The sequence below is a fragment of the Triplophysa rosa genome, linkage group LG8, assembly GCF_024868665.1.
Source record: "Triplophysa rosa linkage group LG8, Trosa_1v2, whole genome shotgun sequence".
NCBI lineage: Eukaryota > Metazoa > Chordata > Actinopteri > Cypriniformes > Nemacheilidae > Triplophysa > Triplophysa rosa.
The window spans coordinates 5542715-5568488 of NC_079897.1; the positions used below are offsets into that span (position 1 = coordinate 5542715).

The following is a 25774-nucleotide window of genomic DNA, read 5'->3' on the forward strand; positions in this document are numbered from 1 at the left end:
CGAGGCCTGTTCTGAGTGGAACCTGTCCTGTTAAACCGCTGTATGGTCTTGGGCACCGTGCTGCAGCTCAGTTTCAGGGTCTTGGCAATCTTCTTATAGCCTAGGCCATCTTTATGTAGAGCAACAATTCTTTTTTTCAGATCCTCAGAGAGTTCTTTGCCATGAGGTGCCATGTTGAACGTCCAGTGACCATTATGAGAGAGTGAGAGCGATAACACCAAATTTAACACACCTGCTCCCCATTCACACCCTGAGACCTTGTAACACTAAAGAATCACATGACAGCGGGGAGGAAAATGGCTAATTGGGCCCAATTTGGACATTTTCACTTAGGGGTGTACTCACTTTTGTTGCCAGCGGTTTAGACATTAATGTCTGTGTATTGAGTTATTTTGAGGGGACACCAAATTTACACTGTTATACAAGCTGTGCACTCACTACTTTACATTGTAGCAAAGTTTTATTTTTTCAGTGTTTCATTTTGTCAATATTTACAAAAATGTGAGGGGTGTACTCACTTCTGTGAGATACTGTATATATTTATAAATATTTTAAAAGTAAAAATAGCTGGCTATAATCTAAAGCGTTATCAAGTAAAATGTTTGGATAACCTTCACATCAATGTCATTGTAATTATTTAAAGCTTACACAATTCACAAGTAGTTAGGTAATTGGTTAAATTTCAAATGCTCAGTTAGTCGGATAGTTAGGTAGCAGTAGCTAGTTGATAAGTTATGTGATTTATTAGATAGTTTGATTTGTTAGACACCTGTTTTGTCATTTTATGTGCAGAATTACAAAACTTGTACTACTACACTTCGAGAAACAAGTTGTCCTGTTTAACCTGTACTCACGCTTCATTTATGACAAATCACATCAACGCACTTTCTTTGCCCTCCCTCGGCCCTACCCTACATATACAGGTACACAAACTGGAAGTGTCTTTGAGATTAACAACAAATGAAAGTGAGGTGCACTGAACAGCCGCCAGTCATTCACATGAGATGCGATTTTTGCTGGTGTTTGAAAATTTAATACTGACCAGAAACAGGACTGACAAACATACAAACAAATACTGAAAGTAAGTAAGAAAATGTCTTTGGACTGTACCTAATGAATAACATGAAATATTTATTTTAAAAAGAGAAATGGAGTAGAATAATCTCCCAAAGTTATTATGGTAACTTATTTTCACCAAATATCACTGGTCTGCATTATTATTACTATTATACTATTACTGTTATAGGTCCAGAAGGTAATTATGGTTAGCATGGTTGTTTGTAAACAGATAAAAAATCAGTTGTGAATCAATATATATATATATACTGTATATATATATATATATATATATATATATATACATACATAAAATTGATATTTGGTCATGTCAATTTATTTAAGTTATTGGTAAAAATAAATGATAAATCTTAAAATGAAATAACACATTATAAAACAGAGAGTACTGAGAAATTCTGATTGAATGAGTCGCACTCTGTGACAAGCAGAGTGGGACGAGGGCCGTGAGGGAACGGCGCGAAGCCAGTGACGCGAGTGATAACGAGCATCAACTGCGCGTTGCACCGGTCTCGCATTGCTCACGGAGGAGCTCGGAAGCATAAAAGGAGGAGCGACAGCAGTGAAGAACGAGAGAGAACCAGGCCTGGACTTTGTTATGTTTTATTATGTTTGTGTGGCCAGCAGTCGACCGTGAGGGGGCTGTCGGCACTTTACGTTCGTTTTATTGTTTGTTAATTTTATTAAAAGTGGTTTAATGTTCGCCGGTTCCCGCCTCCTTCTTCCTTACTTGGAACTTTGCTACACACTCGGTCTTTGTTATTTTCATAATTTAATGTTGTGACTTGTACAGTATGTATCTAAGCAGAGAACAGAGAAAGACAAGGATCTGTCAGATTGATTTATGGTCTGCAAAAAAGGAGAAATGTGGTATCAGCATAATATTGGGCAATCCTAGGCATGCTACCATTTAAAGAATGAAAACAAGCCTGTCACCTTCCTCCTATCGCTCCTGCATGCTGTTGCATCACGCACTTTTACAACTTTCGAAACACAGATGCATTACATGCAGATCAGATTGTATTTGACATGTTGCCAGCAATAGATACACACATCTGTACACATAAAGTCTGCTATAAGTTATCTGTTCATCTGGCACAGACACAGACACAAAACAATGTTTCCTTTTACACATTTGAAGGCTCACTTCTTTTATTTTGTATCAAACCTTAAATGTTATCTTGTTCAGCTTGAGTGAGCTGTTCTGAAATTTCCATTTCACAGAATGCATGGAGAGACATTATCAATCAAGAACAGCTCTGCCATTGGCAGTTTTCCATCCGGCACTCTTGTTCTGGACGAGCCAAAGAATGAGGAGATGTGGACATGTGGCAGCTGGATCCAGCAGTGCTGCCTCCGCTGCTGCGGCCACATAAAAACAGATGATGTCACAGAGACTGTTATCACCAATCCCATTGCTGAAGAACCTAAAGGAAACTATGAGATGAAAGGTATAGCCCAAATGCATGGGACACACTTCGACTTCATTGAATGTTATGATCAAGAACAGATCCGATAACCTTTTGTCTTTCTTTCAGGTTTATTGAAGGCACGTTCCGTAGACCTTCTTAAATCTAAGACTGAACAGAACAGGTTGGAGCATCACACAGATCGCTACCATAGTGAAAACCTCATCATCCGGAGGGGACAGACTTTTCAGATGCTGATCGAGCTCTCGCGACCTTTCAACCCGAAGACAGATAAACTCCATTTAGAGCTCAGATTAGGTCAGTTTCTTTTAGTGACTTCAGGATTTCTAAAGACACACAGTGAAAACGAGTGCATGTTCATTTGTAATTTATGGGGGGAGCGTATTTAAAATAATATCAGCTCTACAATTTTTTGCATTTGTATTTACAGTATCAAGGAATCCTCCAGACATGTCGAAAGGCACACTTGTGGTTGTTTCTTTGGTTAAGGACCTGCTTTATAACTGCTGGGAGGCCACGATCATTGAACAGACGGGCAGAAAAATCAAACTGTCTGTCAACTCCCTGCCATCCGCTGCTGTTGGCAAATACAAACTCTCGGTTATAACACAGTCCCTAGCAGATGGGACCATGTCAACGTACTGTTCAGAGAATGACATCTACATGCTGTTCAACCCTTGGTGTGAATGTACGAGGGGAGGGGTCAAGGGTCAAGACACACTGAAAATATATCAGTTGTGTTCCTCCTCATACACGTACTGTTTTTCTCCTAGATGACTCTGTGTACATGGATGATGTTGAACAGAAGAAAGAATACGTGTTGAATGACATGGGTGTAATCTATTACGGGACCGAGAGCCAGATCGCAGACAGAGCGTGGAATTTTGGACAGGTAACTGCAAATAAGTAATTTTTGTAACTACAAATAAGATACAAAACAGCACTGATGGTCTGTGAGGGAGTTTTTCGGGAGGCTGATATTTAAATCAAAACTGCTCAAACCAATAAAATAGCAAATAAGGATTTGCTAAGATTTGCTTTTGTACATAAACTGTCCCCCTATTAAAATAATCTTTTTGGTTTATTCTTGAGCTCACCTGCTCAACTCTTGCCAATACAAAGCATGAATGGATCACATTCTGTTATACTCATCTCTGTCCTCTGACTGAAATATGGCCAAAATTGTTTACAAGGTTGCAACTCTTAACTCAACAAGTTTCCAAAAACAAAAGATTGAAACCAGTGCCTGTATTTTTATTTTATATTAATTATATACTTTATTTCATTCACATGAAGTTTGCAGTTTTTTTATTGATAAACATTAAATAATGGATTGATAATGAAATAATGGATTGAGATTATTTGTCTTCCTGTTATGCTGTATAAAGAGTCCATATGAGGTTACATCTGGGGGTTACAATTTAAGAAATGGTATATTATAATTTGTAACAGGCAGTGTTGGGTGTAACTAGTTACTATGTAATTAGTTACTGTAATTTAATTACTTTCCCTTGAAAAAGTAAAGTGAGGCATTACTCTTATTTTTTCTGTAATATATTCACAGTTGCTTCTGGAGTAATTAAACTAAATACTGTATGTAATATATGTGTGTGCAATAGTGGAACTGACATGAAAATTCAAAGTCTAACTTTAAAATCTGTGCTTTAATGTGTAATTCTCACATTTATAATACTTTGGTTAGTTAATAATACTACTTTATGTACCTTTATATTATTTGTTTGAATGAATTAAAAGAGACGTTTTATGTCTATCCTTGAATCACTTAACTAATCAAGGTTGATGTAGGACATAGAAAGTAATTAGTAATAAGTAATTAAATACTTTTTGGAGAGAGTAATTTGTACAGTAATCTAATTACACTGTTGAATATGTAATTAGTAACTAGTAATTAATTACTTTTTCATAACTTGCCCAACACTGACAAAAATAATACAGAAACAGGGTCTCAAACAAAACAAGGGCATTGTTATATGATTTTAATGTTACTGTGCAACACCACAAAGAAGTAAAGGCAAATCACAATTTTATAGATGAGAAACATATATTTAATGTTTGTTTACAAAATTACAAACTGTTCAATGTATACAAATTTTATAAAACAAAAGTTAAATAGACTATCAGGAGGAAATGTAATGGATTGTTTTTTAAATTCATACTTGATAGGCACAACTGTAATACCTTCCACTACACCTCTGTATATTACTATGTCTACCTTCTTATCCTTTTAAGCCTACGTATTAAAATTTACTTATATGTTTAGTACTTAGAGCTCCTGTCACCACAACTTATTCCTTTTGTGTATGTGGACACGGTTTCTCTTTATCTGTTAGTTTGATAAGGATATCCTGTCGGCGTGTTTGTTTTTGTTGGAGAGAAGTGATGTTCCAGCATCAGGATGGGGAGACCCTGTCAGTGTGGTCAGACTCGTGTCTGCACAAGTAAGTCTAAAGTTTTCGTTTTCAAAGGGTTAACAGTGGTGTAAAGAGTACCTGAAAACCATACTTAAGTAAAAGTACAGATACCTTGCAGCGAAAACTACTCCATTACAAGTTACAAGTCACCAATTCAAAAATGACTTCAGTAAAAGTCTTCGAGTATCTGATTTGAACAGTACTTGAGTATTTTACTCATACTGAATGTAGGCTCAAAGCAGCACTAGTCCTCAACACTTAAGAGACATGTCAGTGAAAAACAAGAAACAGTTGACTCATGAGGAGAGCAATTGCATTTATTTTCTTAAATCAAAATAAGACTGAACACCTAAAAATTGCAACAAATCATGGTCGACACCATAACCTACATCTATTACAAACACTCAAGTCTCATTTAAGCTCAAGTGCTCATAATAAACCAAACTCTTTCAAAAGGTTTCTTCAATATAACGGATAAATAAAATAATGTTAAGTCAAATTAAAAAGTCAAAGCCTTTTTGAACTGGACATGCTGGTTTTGGCCTCATCATCAGCTGCTGTCATGTCCTCATTTCACATATAAACCGCCAGCGATTGACATTGATAACCCTATCCTAACCCTAATTGATAATGCACTCGTATTCACATAAAGAAGCCATGTTGACAAGTTTTAGTAAGTAAGAGCAAAACCCACAAGATATAGTACCTTCAATGCCCTGTAAATGGCAATATTAATTCTTCTGTATCAAAAATAAACTGCTGCAAAAGAATGATAGGTACCAGGCGAAATGTAATGTGTAATTGCATTATTCATTACAAATGTAGTGGAGTAAAGAGTACATATACTTGTTCAAAAATGTAGTCAAGTAGAGAGTAAAAGTTGCTAATATCTTTAATACTCAGTACAACTACAAAGTAGCCAAAAAGATACTTAAGTACAGTAACTAAGCACATTTACTCCAATACTTTACACCACGAGTAATTTTGTTCGGTGGGATCCACTTATTTTGTTAGTTTTAAGTTTCTTGTGTTTAGATATTTTAATTAAAATATGACTTCATCTAAAACAATCTGTTGCAAGCTTGGTGAAGCACTAAATTGATGAAAAAATATAATTGAAAGGTCACCTCTGATAATGATATATCAAGGCAAGAGGACGTATTATTTCCTTTACCGTGTACTCTATTCGGACCCATCTATCAATGCCACAAGTAAAATAGTCCAATAAAGTGCATTTCAATTGTTATGTTCTTATAATATAATGAGGATTGAATTCCTAGAATTACCAATAGCTCTTTCCTAATGCTGGGATGAGATCTATTGAATGGTTATACAGAGCCACAGGTATTAATACACACAACAGCACAGGGTTTTACAGACTCACTCCATATCTAAAGGGGCAAATGAGGCCGTTTATAGATGTATGCAGTTCAACCTTGTTTGATGTTTTACATCAGATTAACTCATCCGATGACTATGGAGTCCTTGAAGGAAACTGGTCGGGTAAATATGAGGATGGGACTGACCCTCTGGTCTGGACCGGTAGCAGTGATATCCTCAGACAATATCATGAAAATGGAGGAACACCTGTCAAATATGGACAATGCTGGGTCTTCTCTGGGGTCACCACCACAGGTTAGAGTATGCATGAGAAACATGGGGTCTCATTCACTAATAATTCACAAATGTTTTAAGCATTGGGTCAAAAAGGGGCAAACCCAAACGTTGAGCTAAATTAAACCAGAAACGGTTATATTTGACCCAACAATGAGTTAAAACAACCCACCATAGGTTAATTCTTTTTTGTAAAATATATGTCTATATTTCACATGATTGTAAACATCTCTCTGTAACTTCTCTGTCTTTTTTTCATCAGTGCTCAGATGCATAGGAATTCCCACTCGCTGCGTAACAAACTTCAACTCGGCTCATGACACCGATGGTTCCCTGACCACAGATTTTTATTTAGATGAGTACTTCAGTCTTATTGAGGAGCCCAATCAAGATTCTGTCTGGTAAGCTCATTTGTTAAATGTTTTGTATTTGTGACATTGTGTTTTGAAATGTAGCAACTATCACTTGTTAAGACGACATCAGCGGGTGTTAGACAAAAAAGGACATTAAATCTACAAATGTTACTAACCCCTATCCCTGTACTCTGCAGGAACTTCCATGTGTGGAATGACTGTTGGATGGCCCGTCCTGATCTACCTGCGGGTATGGGGGGGTGGCAAGCCGTGGATGCCACTCCTCAGGAGAAAAGTCAGAAAGTCTATCGCTGCGGCCCTACCTCTATCACAGCTGTCCGGAATGGACAGGTTAATCTTGAGCATGACACGGCGTTTGTGTTTGCAGAGGTAACTTTCTGTTTTGATTAGACACGTTTATTAAAGCAAAAACTAATTAAAACGGTTTCTTGGTCAAATTGCTTCCGCCTGTGTTGTTATATTTGCCTCATCTGTCCACTAGACTGATTTTTCAGTTTTTTTAAGGTAGATTTATGAGATTTTTAGCACAAATAAACTGAAAATTATTCTTCTCATGTTCTCCTCATCATCTTCTCACAAACAAGGTGCCTTGTTGGTATGAAATGTTTTGTTTTCTGTGTACACTAGGTGAACAGCGATAAAGTCTACTGGCAGAGGAAAGCTGATGGGACCTTGACTCAGGTCAACGTTGAGAAGCAGGCAGTAGGTCACTGCATCAGCACTAAAGCTGTCGGCTCTGATTACCGTGAAGACATCACACACCTCTACAAACATCCAGAAGGTAAAAAAAACCCCAACAAACACAAACAAACAAAACCTAAATACAATGGGGAAAAAAAGAAAGAAATGAAGTGAAGTGGAGCTGAGTTGAATTTGTTCCTATGCAGAAAAAACAAGAGTGTTCAAATTAATTAGCCTGTATTGCAAAGGTTGTAAAATCAAAAATGCCAAAGAATAAATACAAATAATTTTTACAGGCAATAAAACGTCTCGGTTACGTTTGTAACCTCGGTTCCCTGATGGAGGGAATGAGACGTTGTGTCGAGCCGACAGATGGGTTCGTCCCTGAGAACCAATTGCTTCTGACTACTTAGAAAAGGCCAATGAAAATTGGCAAATGAAATTTGCATGCCGGACTCAAAGGGAGTCATATAAAAGGGAGACGGCGTGCTTCATTCATTCACCTTTGTTCTGAGGAGCCTGAGACCTCTCACGACTGCTGCAGAGGACAGCACGTGTTGTGGCAAGGAGGACACAACGTCTCGTTCCCTCCATCAGGGAACCGAGGTTACAAACGTAACCGAGACGTTCCCTTTCTGTCGGTCTCTCGACGTTGTGTCAAACCGACAGATGGGGTTCCAATGGAAAACGCCATAACACTGTGCCCTGTCACAATCTCAACGAAGCGACGGTGACTGGCCTGGGCGTGTCAGCCGTGAGCACTACCGTGAAATTGTAACCTACCAGTGGGTAGGTAGGGGGTCCCAGAGCTTTCTTGAAAGGTGGGAAGGCCCCTACCTTCGGCCTCACAGGCGGCGGCCTTGTTTCTCTAACAGCGAGAAGCCGCCCGGAACCGTAAGGTCACTGGGTAAGCGCTACTTCCTCAAGTGGGGGATGCGCTACAGAGACCACTTCCTACCGCAGGGAGGAGACTAGTGGAGATACCAACATGGTCTCACCGATGGGGGAGAACTCATGGGAAGAAAGTGCGGCTGAAGAAGTAACCGCGAGGTGGAGGTCCACCTGGGGAGGTCATGGGTTACCAAGGTGGGAACCAGCATGAGGATACATCAGATGGAACCGCCCTACTGGGGGGTTGCAACGTCTGGTAGCACTAGGTCCGGTTAGAGCTATGATGCGAATAACTCCGGGAACCCGGCCTAAGGGGCAGGGCTGCTCTGCCCAGCCCGCCCCAGAAGGTGCTTGCTTAGTGATGGATGGAGTGCCTGTTCTTCGCCCAGTGGGGAAAGAAGGGAGGCTGGATCGGTATACTGACCCACTCGAGAGAGGGGGAAAGAACCAATATAGGCGTACACCCTACCAGTTGCCGGTCCTACATGTTGCCATGCAGGACGCGGGCTGACACCGGCTCTATGCGGAGGTTGTAGAACCTCGCGAAGGTGTTGGGTGTAGCCCAACCCGCAGCTCTGCATATGTCTGTGAGAGAGACGCCACGTGCCAGTGCCCAAGACGGGCGATTAGGGATTGGTAAGCTGCCTTGACAGCGTCCACAATCCAGTGGGCCAACCTCTGCTTGGAGACAGCTCTCCCCTCCTGCTGACCTCCGAAACAGACAAAGAGCTGATCCGAGCTCCTGAAGCTCTGTGTGCGGTCTAAGTAAAGGCGCAGCGCGCGTACTGGACACAACACGGACGGGGTTGGGTCTTCCTCCCCAGTGGGGAGCGCCTGTAAGTTCACCACCTGGTCCCGAAAGGGAGCGGTGGGAACCTTGGGCACGTAGCCGGGCCGAGGTCTCAGGATAACGTGAGAATCCCTGGGTCCGAACTCTAGGCAGTCAGGGGACACGGAGAAAGCCTGTAGGTCCCCTACCCTCTTGATGGAGGCGAGCGCCATAAGGAGAACCGTCTTCATCGTGAGATGAGGAAGAGAGGCATCCCCTAGGGGCTCGAAGGGGGGCCTGGTGAGACCTGTCAGGGCTACATCCAGGTCACAAGAGGGTATGGAGCGCGGACGAGGCGGATTGCGCCTCCTAGCACCCTTTAGGAACCTAATGACCAGGTCGTGCTGCCCTAGAGACTTCCCAGCAACTGAGTTGTGATGAGCGGCAATGGCGGCTACATACACTTTCAGTGTGGAGGGGGAGAGGTTAGTCTCGAGTCTCTCTTGTAGGAAGGACAGCACGGACCTGATCGCACAACTCCGTGGGTCTTCTCCTCGAGAAGCACACCAGGTCGAGAAGAGGCGCCACTTGTAGGCGTACAGTCGCCTAGTGGCAGGTGCCCTAGCCTGAGAAATGGTAGCTACCACCGCTGGGGGCAGACCACTCAGGATCTCCTCGTCCCGTCCAGAGACCAGACATGGAGGTTCCGGAGGTCTGGCCTGGGATGCCATAACGTGCCCTTCCCCTGGGAAAGCAGGTCCTTCGTCAGGGGAATTGGCCAGGGGGAGCTGTCGTCAAGAGCATTAGCTCCGAGAACCAAGTCCGGTTGGGCCAGTGTGGCGCAACGAGTAACACTTGCTGCTCCTCTTCCCTGACCTTGCACAGGGTCTGTGCAATGAGGCTCACTGGGGGGAAGGCGTACTTCCACTTTTCCCGCAGCCAGCTGTGCGCTAGGGCATCCGTGCCGAGGGGTCCCTCGGTCAGAGAGTACCAAAGCGGGCAATGGGTGGTTTCGAGGGAGGCGAACAGGTCTACCTGGGCCTGCCCGAATTTCACCTAAATGAGCTGGACTGTGCGGGGGTGGAGTCGCTACTCTCCGCGAGGCGTTGTCTGATGAGATAGCGCATCGGCTGTCTGGTTCAGGTTGCCTGGGATATACGTGGCACGCAGGGAGCGGGTCACCTGCTGACTCCACCGGAGGAGGCGTCGGGCGAGTCGTGTTAACTGCAGTGAGCGAACGCCACCCTGACGATTGATATACGCTACTGCAGTAGTGCTGTCCAACCTGACCAGCACGTGCTTGCCCTGCACGAGAGGATGCAGCCTCTTCAGTGCGTGTAGCACGGTCCACAACTCTAGGCAATTGATATGCCAGCGCAGGCGGGGGCCTGTCCAAAGTCCCGACACTGCGTGCCCGTTGCACACTGCACCCCAACCCTGCAAGGAGGCATCCGTTGTCACCACGACATGCCTCGTAACCTGCTCTAGGGGAACCCCTGCCCGAAGGAAGGTCATGGAAGACCAAGGGGTCAGGGTGCGTAGGCAGAGAGGCGTAATCACCATCCACCTGCTGCTGGTGTGCCACGCTCTCCAGGGAACTCGACTCTGAAGCCAGTGTTGGAGCGGCCTCATGTGCATCAACCCGAGGGGTATCACCGCCGCCGAGGATGCCATGTGTCCCAGGAGCCTCTGAAATAGTTTCAGGGGAACCACTGACTGCGTGAAATGATCCAGGCAGTTCAACACCGACTGGTCGCGCGCTGCGGACAGTCGCGCTGTCATGGTGACAGAGTTGAGTTCCATACCAAGATAGAGGATGCTCTGCACAGGGGAGAGCTTTCTCTTCTCTCGGTTGACCTGTAGCCCCAATCGATCTAGGTGCCGGAGCACCAGGTCCCTGTGTGCACGCAACAGATCTCGCAAGTGTGCCAAGATAAGCCAGTCGTCGAGATAGTTGAGTACCCACACACCCTTCCCCCTGAGGCGAACCGTAGGAACGGGCGATGACGAGGGAGAATCGAGACATGAAAGTAAGCGTCCTTCAGGTCGATTCCCATGAACCAATCCTGACATCTGATAGATGTCAGGATGCGCTTCTGCATGAGCATCCTGAACGGCAGCTTGTGCAGGTGTCTGTTCAGGGTACGCAGATCTAGGATGGGGCGCACCCCCCCGCCTTTTTTGGGGACGATGAAGTAGGGGCTGTAAAACCTCGCCCCGTAGTACGGGAGCATCCCGGCCTCTGACCGAGGTGGCGAGGATGCCCCGGAACTTGGGCGGGTTTCTGGCGAACTGGATCGTTCTCCTCAGCCACCGTGACGGTGCGGGAAGCTCGAGCCAAGCTCCCAGGGACCGCGACAGGGGGACTAAGGGTACGATCTGCTTCATCGACCCCCCGGGGGGTGGTTCGATGGCTGGCAGTGCGGGTCTCTCACCGGGGGCGGGTCCCCGGGAAGAAGACTGGCTCTGCTGGTTCACCTGCCTGGCGATGCAGCTCCACGCACCGTCGATTTGAGAGTGCTGAGGGCTGTAATGTACATTCGATGTTGCGCCTCGCCAAGACGCAACGTTGAGTTGCCGAACACCGTCGTGTAGAGGGTGAGAGCGGCTGTGATAAACACCCAGAGAGAGAGAGAAAAACCTTTAGAAGTGGGTAGTTGGGACGGGGCAGGAACCGTCCCGGATCGACCAACCAGCAATGGAATGGCTGGGGTCGGGCCCAAAAGGTGTTCTCGATCTCCCTCGGGTCTTCCCATGAGGGCCACTACGACTTCCACCGCGGCTGCTGATGGGGTGGTGGTCTCCTCTTCGACGTCTCCCGGGGGGCTGCCGAGTGGGGGCACCGGAACCGGAGTGTCGAAGAGGACCAGGGCTGCTGGGAAGCAGAGGGTGCACGGGATCTCGACGGCCAGGAGGCGGCCGAGTCGCGGTGGGGGAGGATATGCTTGATATCCTCTGTCTGCTCCTTTTACTGTCGAGAACTGTGGCTCGGCAGTATCACCAAACAGCCCCCCCCTTGCGAGATGGGTGCGTCGAGAAAGCGGACTTTCTCGCAACCCCTCTGTGCAAGGTTTGGCCAGAGGTGTCTCTCCTGGACTACATGTGCGGACATCGCCCGACCCAGGGCCCGCGCGGTCACGTTGGTCACCCGTAGAGCGAGGTCGGTGATGGCGCGGAGTTCCTGCATAAGCGCTGGGTCGGTCTTACCCTCGTGGAGCTCTCTGAACGCCTTGGCCTGCAGGATGGCCATAGCGTGGAGAGAGGGGACAGCTTGGCCCGCAGCAGAGTAAGCTCTCGACATCCTGGATGCCGAAAAGCCTACGTGCTTTGGACGGGAGTCTAGGTCGAGCCCCAGGGGGACTCGACATATCCTCTAGCTGCCCCACCATCGAGGGAAGAAAGGGTGATGGAACTAGTTGACGTGCACGCGCCGAAGGGGGCGTTCCAGGTCGTACTAAGTTCCTCATGCACTTCCGGGGAAACACGGCATGGGGGCGAGTACGGCATGGAGCCGCTCTCAAACCCGAGGTACCATGTATCCAGCCGCGAGCATTGGGAGAGGCAGTGCGGGCACTGCAACCCAACGCCGGCGGCCCGGGAAAGCATGGCTGACATTTCGACGTCCGCTTCTTCCTGATCTTGACCCCCCAAGGGAGGGAGCTTCAAGGAATCGTCGGAGTCTGATGCCAGTAAGTCACCCTCCGATGCTGCAACAGACATCTCATCATCACGTACCGTGTCTGATACGTGATTGAGGAACAAGACGGTGGGACCATCTCATGGGGAACGGTCAGACGAGCAAGACGAGGTGCGAACGGTCCGCGAGCCAGTGGCTGACGGATTAGCGCTCACAGTAATCCTCATATCACCCTCGCTGCCCTGTGGGAACACAGCCACCCGTGATGCAACGTCTGAATCGTCAACCGCCCGCAGTGCAGGCAGGACGTATCCACAAGGGCTGCCCCAGCGTACTGGAAGCAGACCTTGTGTCCGTCCCCCTCCTCGATGAGTGTGTTGCACCCACGAGAACAGTGGGACATGCCACGCTGGAGAAATTTGCTCTTTCAGAATGCAGACGGTGTGGCACCGTCTGCTAGCTCGAACACCTCTGGAACCGCCGAGACGCCCAGGGGAAGTCGCCGCAGGAAGGGACCGTCCGCTGCACCACGTCGTAGAACCGGCAATCTGGAGTTGCTAAGTAGTAGCGAGAGTTGATCTTCATAAGCGAAGGCTCCGAAGAACAAAAGGCTAATGAATGAAGCACGCCGTCTCCCTTTTATACCCGGATTTCCGGGGGCGGAGTCCGGCATGCAAATTTCATTCGCCAATTTTCATTGGCCTTTTCTAAGTAGTCGGAAGCGATAGGTTCTCAGGGACCAACCCCATCTGTCGGTTCGACACAACGTTGAGAGACTGACAGAAAGGGAACTGTATTTTTGCATTACAAGTGAATCATGTGATGTTTTTGTTGTTGTATACATTTGCAGTGCTAGTGTAATAATTAAAACAAATAATTTTAAAATGAGACAAAATGAGCATTGAAATTCATTTTAAAACAATCAAAAACCAAGATATTTATTATAAGTTGTCTGTTTTTATATTGAATGAACATTTTCCTGTTAATGTCAAGCTCTGAAATATTTTATTGTGTAGAAATGTTGAGTTTTTGTGAGCGGGAGGAGGGCCTTTGAATATTGTTGAATAAAGTGGGTGGCATTGGAGTCAAAATGGTTGAGAACCCCTGATTAAGGGGGACTTCTTTAATCTGCAGAGGAGAACATATTATTTCATATACAGTCTGCAGTTTGAAGTCTCTTTTCCACTTTTTAATAAAAAATTATAACTGTAGGTTCAGAGGAGGAGCGTATTGCTGTGGAGACAGCTTGTCAATATGGCACAAAAGCGGGAATCTACTTTCCCTTCGGAACTGAGGACATCTATGTTCAGATCACAATGGATAAAGAACTTCAGCTCGGTGGTGATGCTAAACTGTCTACCACTATACAGAACACGAGTTCAGAACAGCGCAGCATCACTCTCTTTGGTCAGGTGGATGTAGTGTATTACACTGGGGTACTTAAAGCTACAGTGCAGAAGACCCAGGTACTTGTCTACCTCCAACCAGGTGAAGGTGAGAGACTTTATACTTGTCAGAATTTCACAAAACAATGTTCCAAAAAGTCTGCCTTTCTTCAATGGAATATGTTTTGTCTGAGATGTTTTAACAATCTGAATGTCACAATTTTTTATCAAATGAATGCATAAAAAAAGCGCCATTTAAATACTCCATAGATACAAATCTCAATATTACAGAACTACACCTGTAAATAATATGCTTCTTAATAAGGACTTTAGTTTCGAAGCTATGAAAGATGGTTTCCAAAGACATATTGTTATATTGATATGGATTACTTCTGAATTTGGAGAATAGCAGCCCAGGTTTACTTTTATGACCTGATAAAGACTTTTATTGTATTTCACCAATAAATAAGGTCATACAGAACTTTCTCTTTTTTTATTTTACAGTTACGACTGTGGACTGGAACCTATTGTATTATGAATATAAAGATCAGCTGGTGGATCATGCGATTCTGAAGTTCACTCTTACTGGACGGGTCAATGAGACTAAGCAGGTTCTGGCAACCCAGTTCAGTTTCAGACTGCAAACATTCTGATAATTGTGAGTTTAAAAGGCTTCTTCAGTTTTACCCTCACATACAGTACATAACTGTACTGTGAATTAGAAGATTTTTTGGCGGGGGAGTGGTAACTTAAGATAAAGAAATTTGTAATAAAAAAAACTGCTGTAGCTTATTGACATGAGCCTGAAAATGTTATTAACATTAGATATAATGGAAAGAAATGTGTGCTCTTTTGCCTCTTAGCCTGTAGGGGATGCTGTCGTTGGTAAAGAGCTGAGTGTTAAAACCTCTTAAACTCTGCGGACCGGTACCGGGTCCAAAATGACGTCATCAAGATATTTCGTTAATGTTTACATGTATTTTTGTAACTCTAACTATCATATGTGGTACCATTTGAATGCTTAGAGTGTCTAGTTTCTGGAAAAGTGCACCATTTTGGCATTTATTGTACAGAAAATAAGTTATTTTGGCTGAAATTCCTTATGTCCCCAAGCTGAGGGCCGCAGCTCTGCACAGTTAAGCTCCAACCCTAATCAAACACAACTGATTCATCTAATCAAGGTCTTTAGGATTACTCGAAACCTCTAAATAGGTGTGGGTTGGAATTGGTTGGAGCTAAACTGTGCAGAGCTGTGGCCCTCCAGGAATTGAGTTTGACACCACTGCGTGCAGCCCCTTTATAATCATGAGGGTAATTCATATATCAATATATGAATATAAATATTTTTCATAACACACGAATATGTTCAACATGTTCAAGTTATATATCAAATGAAAGCTCTTACCCTGTAGAATATGGATCTGTATTCATTTTTATCTTACCACAGATCAAATGCAAGTCGAATGGATTATGATTCAACAACACATCCTTGAATATCTTATCTAATGACTGCATCACACTGTTACATATAGCCACAAATGCTACACAATCTATTTTATTAGGTTGTTTTCTACATGAGTCCAATCCTACCTCTTTTCGTGGTTGTAAATGTTAAATATCCGCTGACAACACTCACGTGTGTCTGAAATAAAAACAACGTGACATAAAAGCTTGGATAGTAAAAATTCAGTAAATTTATCTAGACCTTTGACTATCCACATAACAAACATATTAAACAGAAGTTCAGCCTCTGACCTTTACGTAGACACCTCATCTGACCAAATGAGGCACCCTGCATTCCAATTCCAATTCATCTACTTATACTATGCCCTAATAGTAGGTACTGTTTTTGTGTTGGAATAGTAGGTACTTTTGAGTGCATGGCATAAGAGATTGCACACACTGGGACATACTAACAGGAAGCGGAAGCAGCCGATGTTGCCTAAACAACATTGTGGCCAATAACTGTCACACAAATCAAAATACAGCTCTTCTTTCCATTATGGTTTTTATTCATTCATTATTTAGTATGTAATGTGTACTGTATACTTACATTCGTTAATTTAGTGACGCATCAGATATATAAATTATTAATGCAGTGGAATGTCACTAAACCCTGCTTAATCGCCATGAGTTGTGGGTAATATCAGCCATTAGAGTGTGCATCATTCTGCACTTCAAATTTCTACTGGAAGTAGTAGAACATCCGGGAATCTTTGGAATACTATTTTCAACATACTATGATTTGGGACATACTAATTCTACTTTCGAATACTATTAGGATGGATAGTATGCTGATTGGAATGCAGGGAGAGATATGGCGCTGCGTCCCAGAGAGTCCGAGACACAGGAAACACACACACGATACAAGACGGCCTTCACATGCGATAACTGAACTGGGTTGCGTTTCCCAAAAGCATCGTAGCCTTAAGTTGATAGTAGCTCCATTGGTGACCATTAAGATGCTTTCGGGAAACGCAGCCCTGAACAAAGTTTGTTTGTACTCAAAAAGAGTCTAAAACTAAGGCTGCGTCCAAATACCCCACTTGCGGTCTTGGCCACATGAGAGCGCGTGCTAGTGGTGGGCGGATCGATCCTGAAGTATCGATTCTTTCGATGCTGAGGTTGTATCGAAAAGGATCGATCCTAACATAAAAATATCGATAATGTGTTTTTAGTTTTTACTACTGATTTTATTTATTTACTATTGTAGCTAATAATTGTATAATGAAGAAAAACTATTTCCCATACACCTAGTTTTGCACACGTTGCTCCTCCCTGCCCTGCTGTGTTTTGTAGTCCGCTATCACGTCACTCAGCAGCGCCAAGCGCAAGCACGCAGACGCTGCTGCAGCCAGCGAAAAGAAGAGGAGCATCATGTGGAGTGTTTTCACCTCAGTGAATAAAAACACTGCGAACTGCGATGTATGGCAGTGGGCCTTTGGGGGTAAAAAGCCAAAGATTGAAAGTACTTTATTATATAAGCACTTTATTTACTTTTTGTCTCAAACAACTGTGTGCACTTTGTTTATAAATTCACTTAAAAAAGTGTAATGAAAGGGAAACATGTTAATTTGTTCTATTATTTTGTCTAAACATAACACTGAACAAAAACGGAAAAGCAGTTTTAAAATCTTTGTTCTTGAGTAGGCTAATAATTTTGTCCACTTTGGTTTTTTTTAAAGCTAGAGAAGTAGTACTGGGAAAACGAGAAATTGTTTTGTTAGGACTATATATCGTTTTTCTGTTCTGTTAATCTGTTATTGTTACTATTTTCCAGTAATAATTTGGTGCAAAGTTCATGTTTGCAAATTCGATTACAGGAATAAATAACTAAATAACTAGATTTATTTGGTTTAAATGATGTCCAGTGTTTTAACATCTACATGATTAATTAGCCTACAGGCACAAAATATTTTAGTGGTCATGAAAATGTATTCAGATTTAGCATATTAATGATGCATTCATCTGATAAATCATGACATTTCAACTACAGGAAAGTAAATGTAAGTTCAAGTGAATGCTTTTTAAAAGTAAAAAGTATTGGTATCGGTATGGAAATCGGCAATACTGGCCCTGCATTTACTTACTGCATTTAAATTTTACAGTATCGCCCACCACTAGCGCGTGCGCGCGTCAGGAAGTTAGAGCGCAAGTCTGTCCAATTTCTAAAAAACGCCAAAGTGCAGTGCCCTTAACGCACACTAAACCCACACTATCTTGAATCCCACACTATCTTGAATACCGCTTCCGACCGTGTATCCCATCATGCATCACGTTCTGGATATATCATGAGACCTTTTGCCCAGGTCTTGCAAGGTGTTGCGGAAAGCTTTCCAGTTTAAGTTATGCATCTACTTTTTAAGTTTATATCTTTATTTATTCTATGTTTGGCCAACATGTGTCTTGCTTTTGTTTTTGCTTTTTTGGGTACAGCTGCTTTGATACAATACAAATAAAGTGCTATAAAAATAAATCCTACTTGACTATAATTAGATATTACATATAATTTCGTAATAAAATGTAAAGTGTAGCACATTTAATTGGTGAACACGCCAGAGAAATGTTTTTTGTAAAACTGCTTTTATCACATAATTAGAAACACAATTGTTACATGTTTGCACTTCCTAAGTGTGTCCCAACGGGTTAGAAATACTAGGCTACATGCCCACTTGGTATCTTCATGCCCACTAGAACACTTGGGCCAAAAACAGAAAATATGTCATGAAAGTAGTCAAGTGGTCAAGTGCAAACACCGAAGTGGGGGTATTTGGACGCAGCATATGAACATCAGAAGATGGGTTTTGTCGGTGCAGAGGTGAATGTAAGGGGTTTAAAGGCATTTCACGAGTTCGCCTAAGCAAATAATAATAATGGTGGCAGGGATAATGCTGATAGCAGGGATAGGTAAGATATGCGTATTTGGCGTGCTGTCCAGGGGGTGGGCTCCGAGCTCGCCGATTCCTTCCGACCCCGGAAAACTCTCCCCCTGATGGGGGCGAGTGCGCCGAGCTCGGAAACGGCCCGAACCCAGAGCTTACCCCCCGGGGTCCTGCTGTGGAAAGCGAGTTCGGGGAGATCGGCCGGGGAGGTGGCGGGATGTTGCATTACTGTAGAGAAGGTGCAGGTAAGAATTCTGGTCTTACTTATGCGGAGGCTCGCTTGAGCTGATAGGGTGAAAATCGTGATTGCTGGTAGCGAACCAGCCGAGTTTGATTATGAGCTCCGGCTTCACCTGGACTTGTTAATGAAACTCGTTTGGATAGATGACGTGGTTGCAAATGGTGAATCGGCCGAGTTTGATTATGTGCTCCGGCTTCTCCCGAACTTTGTTAATAAAACATAATTTCATGATTTCGCCTAAGCAAATAATAATAATGGTGGCAGGGATAATGCTGATAGCAGGGGTAGGTAAGATATGCGTATTTGGCGTGCTGTCCAGGGGGCAGGCTCCGAGCTCGCTGATTCCTTCCGACCCCGGAACACTCTCCCCCTGATGGGGGCGAGTGCGCCGAGCTCGGAAACGGCCCGAACCCAGAGCTTACCCCAAAAAGCACAGAATAAACGCTGGACAGCAGCCGGGTAGCGCATTCTCCCCCCAAATAGCGAGAATTGAGGCTTCCTGGGTGATGGCTTGCGTTCGCCGTGGGGCTTGTGGGTCGTGCAGACCCACATGGTGCGATGCTGCTGTGGTCTCCGGATGTGTGGGGATCCTGTGAGTTGGGAGTCTGCTGCGGTCGTGGGTTGAGGACTGGCTTTTGCATGGCGGCTGATGCTGTTAAATTGGCGATGTAGGATCTGCTGGAGCGTGGGGATGGAAAATTGCTGCGAGCTCTTGCGGAGTGGATGGCGCTGAGTGGGTGGTGATGTGTATTCCCACTAGTCCTGCTAAAAGATGGCGTGGATGGAGTGTAGAGGTGCTTGTCCCCGTAATGGGTGATGTTGCTTTGGTGATCTTGAGTTCTGGAAATTGATTCTGCTGCGGCAGAATAAGGGAATACTATGGCTATGCGGCGATACTGCTTCGGGGGGCTATGAGGGGGTCTGCTGCGGCAGAGTAAGGGAAGAAGCACGGGCCCCTGTGGGGCGGTCGCTGCGGCGATGCTGGCTTCGGGGGGCTATGAGGGGGTCTGCTGCGGCAGAGTAAGTGAAGAAGCACTGGCCCCTGGGGGGGCGATCAATGCGGCGATACTGGCTTCTGTAGAATTGGTGTCTGCTGCGGCAGAGCATGAGTTGGAAGCGCTGGCCCCTGCGGGGGTTCAGATGGAGATTTAACTTGTGATCGTCTGAAGCGGAGGTAGGCTAGGAGGGTTTGATAAGGCTGGATTGGGGAATTGAGATTGAAGATATAGATGAAATGGCCTCTCCCGGCCTGGTCGGTCTTGCTTTGCTTGATAAAAAATGAGATGGTTTCCGAATCGAGCACTGATAGATCCGAAATGGTGGGGTGAACTGAGGGATCGAATTTGGACGTGGTGGTGATTTCTGAGCATCTGAGGAATCCGAAGAAGGCCAAAATGAACATGGTGTCGAGTGTGCGTGCAGTGTGCTTGGTGTGATAGCCTCTGTGGAGGGTGGAAATGCATTTTGTTAGAATTTTTATAGTGATGGGTTGTCTGGCGTCCGGGTGGGTGGGTTGGGCTCTCTGGATGCCTTTGATGAGCATGGATGCTTGGGGGCTGGCTATGGTTGGGGAGAGTGTGTTGAAGATTAACTTGTGAAAAAACTGAATTCCACTCAAGCATCCTTTAATTGAACTGGCTTGGAGATTTTTTGTGGTGTTGAGAAAGGAGATGAATGAAGTGATGGAGAGGAGAGAAAAATCCGGGAAGGGGAGATTGTATGAGCGGTGAAACGTTTTGAAATTCCTCCATGCTGTAAGGTAAGAAAGTAGGGTCCTGGGGGAAACGGCTTGAATGATGGAGTTGAGGGAGGCGTCTAGCATGGCTTTTAGAGGGTGGTTCACTTGAAGATTAATTCCGAATATGGAGGGACAGGCGTTGGTAGGGGATCCGCGTCCAGCGCCAGCAGCCTGAATTTCTGAAATGAAAAACGGGAAAGGGCGTCAGCTATCTGGTTTTTGGACCTGGGGACGTGTTTGCCTGTCAGAATGAACTGCTCGCAAGCTGAGATCCATATGAGGCGTTTGAGAAAAGGCATTAAGGCGGGTGAATGGGAGCGGCCTTTGTTGATGCAATGTACCGTTGCTTCATTGTCACAATGGACTATAATGCTGGAGGCGGACCATTCTTTCCCCCATAAATATGCTGCTACGACAAGTGGGTACAGCTCAAAAAGTGCTGATGACGCAAGAGGCTGCGGTAGACTTGTGAGCTGGGGGGGCCATGTGGACGCGAACCAGCGGCCTTGGTAAAATCCCCCGAAACCGACGGAAGGAGCTGCGTCGTTAAATAGGCATATGGTCGACGGGGAGAGAGACCATGTCGTTGTAAAAGAAGGACATTCCGTTCCATTGTTTGAGGAATTTGATCCATAGACTGAGCTCGTCTCCAGTAGGGGCACTGGTTCCACTGAGCCACCCTTATGGCGCATTTTGCTGAAAACAGCTTGTGATACGTGTAAAAATATGCCTCCCCGTAGGAAAGCGCGAACTCCACGACTATGGCGAGATAGTCGCCGAGCTCACGCCTCCTGTGAGGGAACACCGTGCAGACCACGTCAGTGAAGCAGGAAAATGCCATGGTGAATTCTGGGAAGGACAGAGTGCGGGAGTGACTGTGGGATGCGTTCTTGAAAGTAAACGAAACGTCGCCGTAAGAAATCTGCCGATCTGCTGACAGGGGTGAAAGTGGTGATAGAAGTTGAAATAAATCGATGTCCGCACCTGCCAAAATCTGCGTCCTGATGCTTGTGGAGAGGGGGGGGTGGTTCCAGGACCGGGGCGTTGCATGGCACCGGCATGGATGTTGCTGTAGCCAGTGAGAAACTTGGGCGTGCCTGTGGTAGAGAGAGGAGGGAGGGAATAGCAGCCGATGGAGCGGCTAACGAAGGCAGTCTCACGTTAGCGGCGGCGGCATCCATGGCGGGGGCCTGAGGGAAGTAGGACGGGCCGTACCCTTGGGTGAGGGGAGGAAAACCTAAAACCTGGGCCTGGGACGCTAACGGAGGCAGCCTCGCATTAGGTGTTAACTGCGGAGCCGCTGTCCAGGAGCTTGGTGTGATGTGGGGGGAGGGGTTGATAATTTCTCGAACCGCCCTTGAAGGCCGGCTCGTGTTGTCCTGGTAGTTGCGAAAATTTGGAGCCGGAAACGATTCCTCCAAATCACTGAGCTGGAAGGCGGCTGGCGGCAAAAGCTGCTCCTCTGGGGAGCGGCCCAGACTTGCAGATGGCCTGCTGCGGCGGCATGGTGGTTGAGAGTCTTGCCTCGCTGTGGAAGTGAAGGGCCTGGCTGCGCTCGAGATGATCCGGGATCCTGGTTCGTCTCCTCTGAGGTTGAAGGCGGGGCCTCTGTCTGCAGAGAGGAGTATAGGCTGTACAGCTCTGCTTTGCTGTGCCGCCTGCTGGGGATGACGTCCCGCTTGGCCAAAGCTTGACGCAAGCCTGCGACGGTCCACTTCCCGATGGCTGGGATGGCTGTAAGTGCTGAAGCGTACAACGACGCTGGCGAGTGAAGTTGTTGCCCGGTTGGGCGCGGCGAGGCAGTGCAGCGGCGCTTCGAAGCGCGTTGTGCGGACTGACGAAGCTGGCGGCCTTATGGTGTAGCCTCGGGCTCCTTAGCTGCATCCGCGCCGGGACTGGAACGCTGAAGAGCGCTCGAATGCGCAGGAGAATCCTGAGAGGTAGGGCTGTCGTTGGCGACTGATGTCGGTGTCTCTGACATGTTGCAATGTTGCATTACTGTAGAGAAGGTGCAGGTAAGAATTCTGGTCTTACTTATGCGGAGGCTCGCTTGAGCTGATAGGGTGAAAATCGTGATTGCTGGTAGCGAACCAGCCGAGTTTGATTATGAGCTCCGGCTTCACCTGGACTTGTTAATGAAACTCGTTTGGATAGATGACGTGGTTGCAAATGGTGAATCGGCCGAGTTTGATTATGTGCTCCGGCTTCTCCCGAACTTTGTTAATAAAACATCATTTAAATGGATTTGCGCTTCCATGGCATGGAGATAATGAATAGCATGTGTTTTCTTGGGGACAGCGGACCTTATCTGTATAAGTAAGTACATGTTTTCACATTTACTATCTCCACAGAGGTTTTGGGGAGTTATTACGCGCATCTCTGTGTTATATGTGTGCGCTTACGCGTATCTGTGTGCGTTTGTTTCAGGACGAGGCTATGCTATAAACGAAGCGGATCAGAAGCTGTTTTCTCGAAGCGATGATGTTCGTCCACATAAGACAGATCTACTCTGTTTCAACACGTTAACAACACTCCACTGTGGCATGTTATTGTTGTTGTTTTGTAAATTTGAACGTTAATCCGGCATGAAAGACGGCTGTATCTTGTTCAAGAATTGTTTCACCGCATTTGTGTTGTTATCAGCTCAAAAACAAATGTTATATTACTTATACTTTTAGTATTTGAAGAGCTTGGTTTCAAAATAGGATAACTCCGTTTAAAAAAAATCAAAAATCATAATTTTTTATTGTGCGTTCCAATTAATATCAATCAAACTGCAGTTGGTTTGTTTTGATTTAAGCCCATAATAACTAAAAAAACATAATAAAAACATGACAACTTAATACGAAACTTCAGTTTTGAAATAAAAAAAACGGAGTTATCTCATTTTGGAATCAAACTCATTTGTTCTCATATATGAAAGCATTTATACGAACTGCCTTTGATTGTGTTACAGACTCAGCTGACCATGTTGATATGTTTATCATAAAGTAAAAGACTTGGGTGGTAATGAGCCATGTAATAGCTTGTTTTTAGAGATGCACAGATTGCAATTTTCTTTGCCGATTCTGGTTTCCACCCAGCAAACACAAAACGTTGTTTTTGGTTATTTTTTTGCAACCAGAAAACAACGTTCCCTGATGGTTATTTTTTGGTTATTTTTTTGCAACCAGAAAATAACGTTACCTGATGGTTCTTTTTTGGTTATTATTTTACAAGCAGAAAATAACATTCCCTGATGGTTATTTTTTAATGGTAAAAGAAGTCAAAACTGGTAAACGTCAGTGACATGTGCAATACAGAAATTATAAGAAAAAAAAAACGAAAACGAACCTTAGAAAATAACATTCTGGGAACCAAAAACTAACGATAGGGGAACGTTCTAAGAATATATAAAACCATATTTACTTTTCTTCAATCCACATTTTTACATATATTTTTTTAATTTTCATTACATCTACATTTAGTCATTTAGCAGACGCTTTTATCCAAAGCAACTTACAAATGAGGTAAATAATGAGCTAAATTATTGAACATGACAATTTCCCCAGATTTCCCTAAATGCAGTTCTCCAAGTTGCATTAAATTACAGAATCTTCACTTGCCCAAACAACTCTTTAATTTAAGAAATCTGTGATTGAAAAGAAGTAAAAATTATAAAATACAACTAAACATGTCGCTTAATTGACCTTTTTCATTTTTGTACTCATCTCACAAAATTCTGAGATAACAAGCATATAGATGTAACAATCCTGTCGGTCCCCAGAATGTTTTCCCCAAGGTTTTAATTTCTCCACTCTCCCTCACCTGCCCCTCCTCAGTTATCCTGTCATCAGACTCGTCACCCGGACACTATTTCTGACTGTTCCTTAGTTCAAGGTCTTGTCTAAAATGTAACTCCTGTGTGTTTACTCCATTGAAGATCTTTTGTTCCTTGGGTTTTCCCTGCTTGTGGACTTTATTAAACGGATTATTGTTTAAAAGCATCTTGTCTGGGAGCGATCCGTTACAATAGATAAAATACTTAAACTTTATTCTTATCTGTTTCTGTTTATGAAACTAACATTGCTTTATTTTTTTCTGAAATGTGAAATAAATTGTCTTTATCTTGGTTCTGTAGTATTAAAATAAGTGGGTTGGTTCATTTTAGCTGCAACTTCAATAAAAAGTTAAAAATCATATGAATAAATTCTAAAGATGTATTGCATTTTTTTGTGTTATAGTGAAAAACTGAATCAGATATATATCACATCCCAACAAACATTTATATGTTTAATGACCGTTGAAAAGACGTCAGAACGACACGTCACGGATGAAAAATAGTTCCAAAATGAAAATTGAACGGAAATCTTTGACGTCATCTGGACGTGATTTCCACATCTTTTCTGCTCGTCCCTGGACGTCCAAATTTGTCCTCTTCTGGACATTTATTATTAGATTTGTTGCTGCTTAATGTAAGCGTATATATAAGCCTGCGTTTAATATAATCAAACTTGCGTTGTGTAACATCTTGTAAGGCAAGCAATTATGTCTTAAGGTTTACGTGTCTACACTGAAAAAAAATTACGCTTAAGTTACTTAAAAATATAGTGCATCATTTTTGCGACCAATTTTTTAAGCCAGTTCTACATGAAATTTTACGCAGCATTACCTTAAATTCTTTAGTAGGCATTGCTTAAATTTTTGAGTAACCTAACCCTATTCCCAGCAAGGGTGTCACGGTCCCACCGTCTTGTTTATGAAATTCTAGTCGTGTGGTGGGATCGGGGCAGAGTCCTTTGGTTATGTGTGGAGAGAAACATATTATTGTCCGTTTGACAATAATATACGTTCTCTCCAGTGTCTTGTCATTGGCCCCACTCCTCTCGTTTCCTTGTCATCTTCCCCTGAGTGTTTAATTACCCACACCTGCCCCGTGTCATTATCCCTTGTTTGTCTTACCTATATATACCCTCATGTTTCATTGTCCTGTGTTCGGTCACTGTATGTGGTGTGCGTTCCTGATGTTCCCCGTTATGCCTGTACCCCTTGTTGCTGTTTCGTCAGTCTAGTAAGTGTTCAGTTCAGTTTAGTTTATGTCTTGTCTTGGTTTTTCTCAGTTTAGTGTTAGTTAGTCTACGTCCTGT

The 25774-nt window shown here is 44.3% G+C and overlaps 1 protein-coding gene across 1 annotated transcript; it reads left to right on the forward strand.

Annotated features, from left to right (window-relative positions):
* The first annotated feature begins 970 nt into the window (after positions 1 to 970).
* Positions 971 to 25113, forward strand: LOC130558209 (protein-glutamine gamma-glutamyltransferase K-like). Its single transcript, XM_057340503.1, has 13 exons — positions 971 to 1081; positions 2299 to 2525; positions 2613 to 2801; positions 2935 to 3192; positions 3278 to 3396; positions 4856 to 4963; positions 6394 to 6571; positions 6813 to 6951; positions 7101 to 7293; positions 7552 to 7705; positions 14115 to 14396; positions 14792 to 14945; positions 23076 to 25113. The coding sequence occupies exons 2-12, from the start codon at positions 2300 to 2302 to the stop codon at positions 14938 to 14940; spliced, it is 1995 nt and encodes a 664-aa protein (XP_057196486.1). The 5' UTR covers positions 971 to 1081; position 2299; the 3' UTR covers positions 14941 to 14945; positions 23076 to 25113.
* The last annotated feature ends 661 nt before the right edge of the window (positions 25114 to 25774 follow it).

Bases quoted from the DNA above. Each gene is read 5' to 3' on its own strand.
- LOC130558209 (XM_057340503.1), top strand. From the start codon at position 2,300: ATGCATGGAGAGACATTATCAATCAAGAACAGCTCTGCCATTGGCAGT. The intron at 2,802-2,934 runs GTCAGTTTCTTT...TTGTATTTACAG, and splicing joins CCATTTAGAGCTCAGATTAG to TATCAAGGAATCCTCCAGAC. The intron at 3,397-4,855 runs GTAACTGCAAAT...TTTATCTGTTAG, and splicing joins GAGCGTGGAATTTTGGACAG to TTTGATAAGGATATCCTGTC.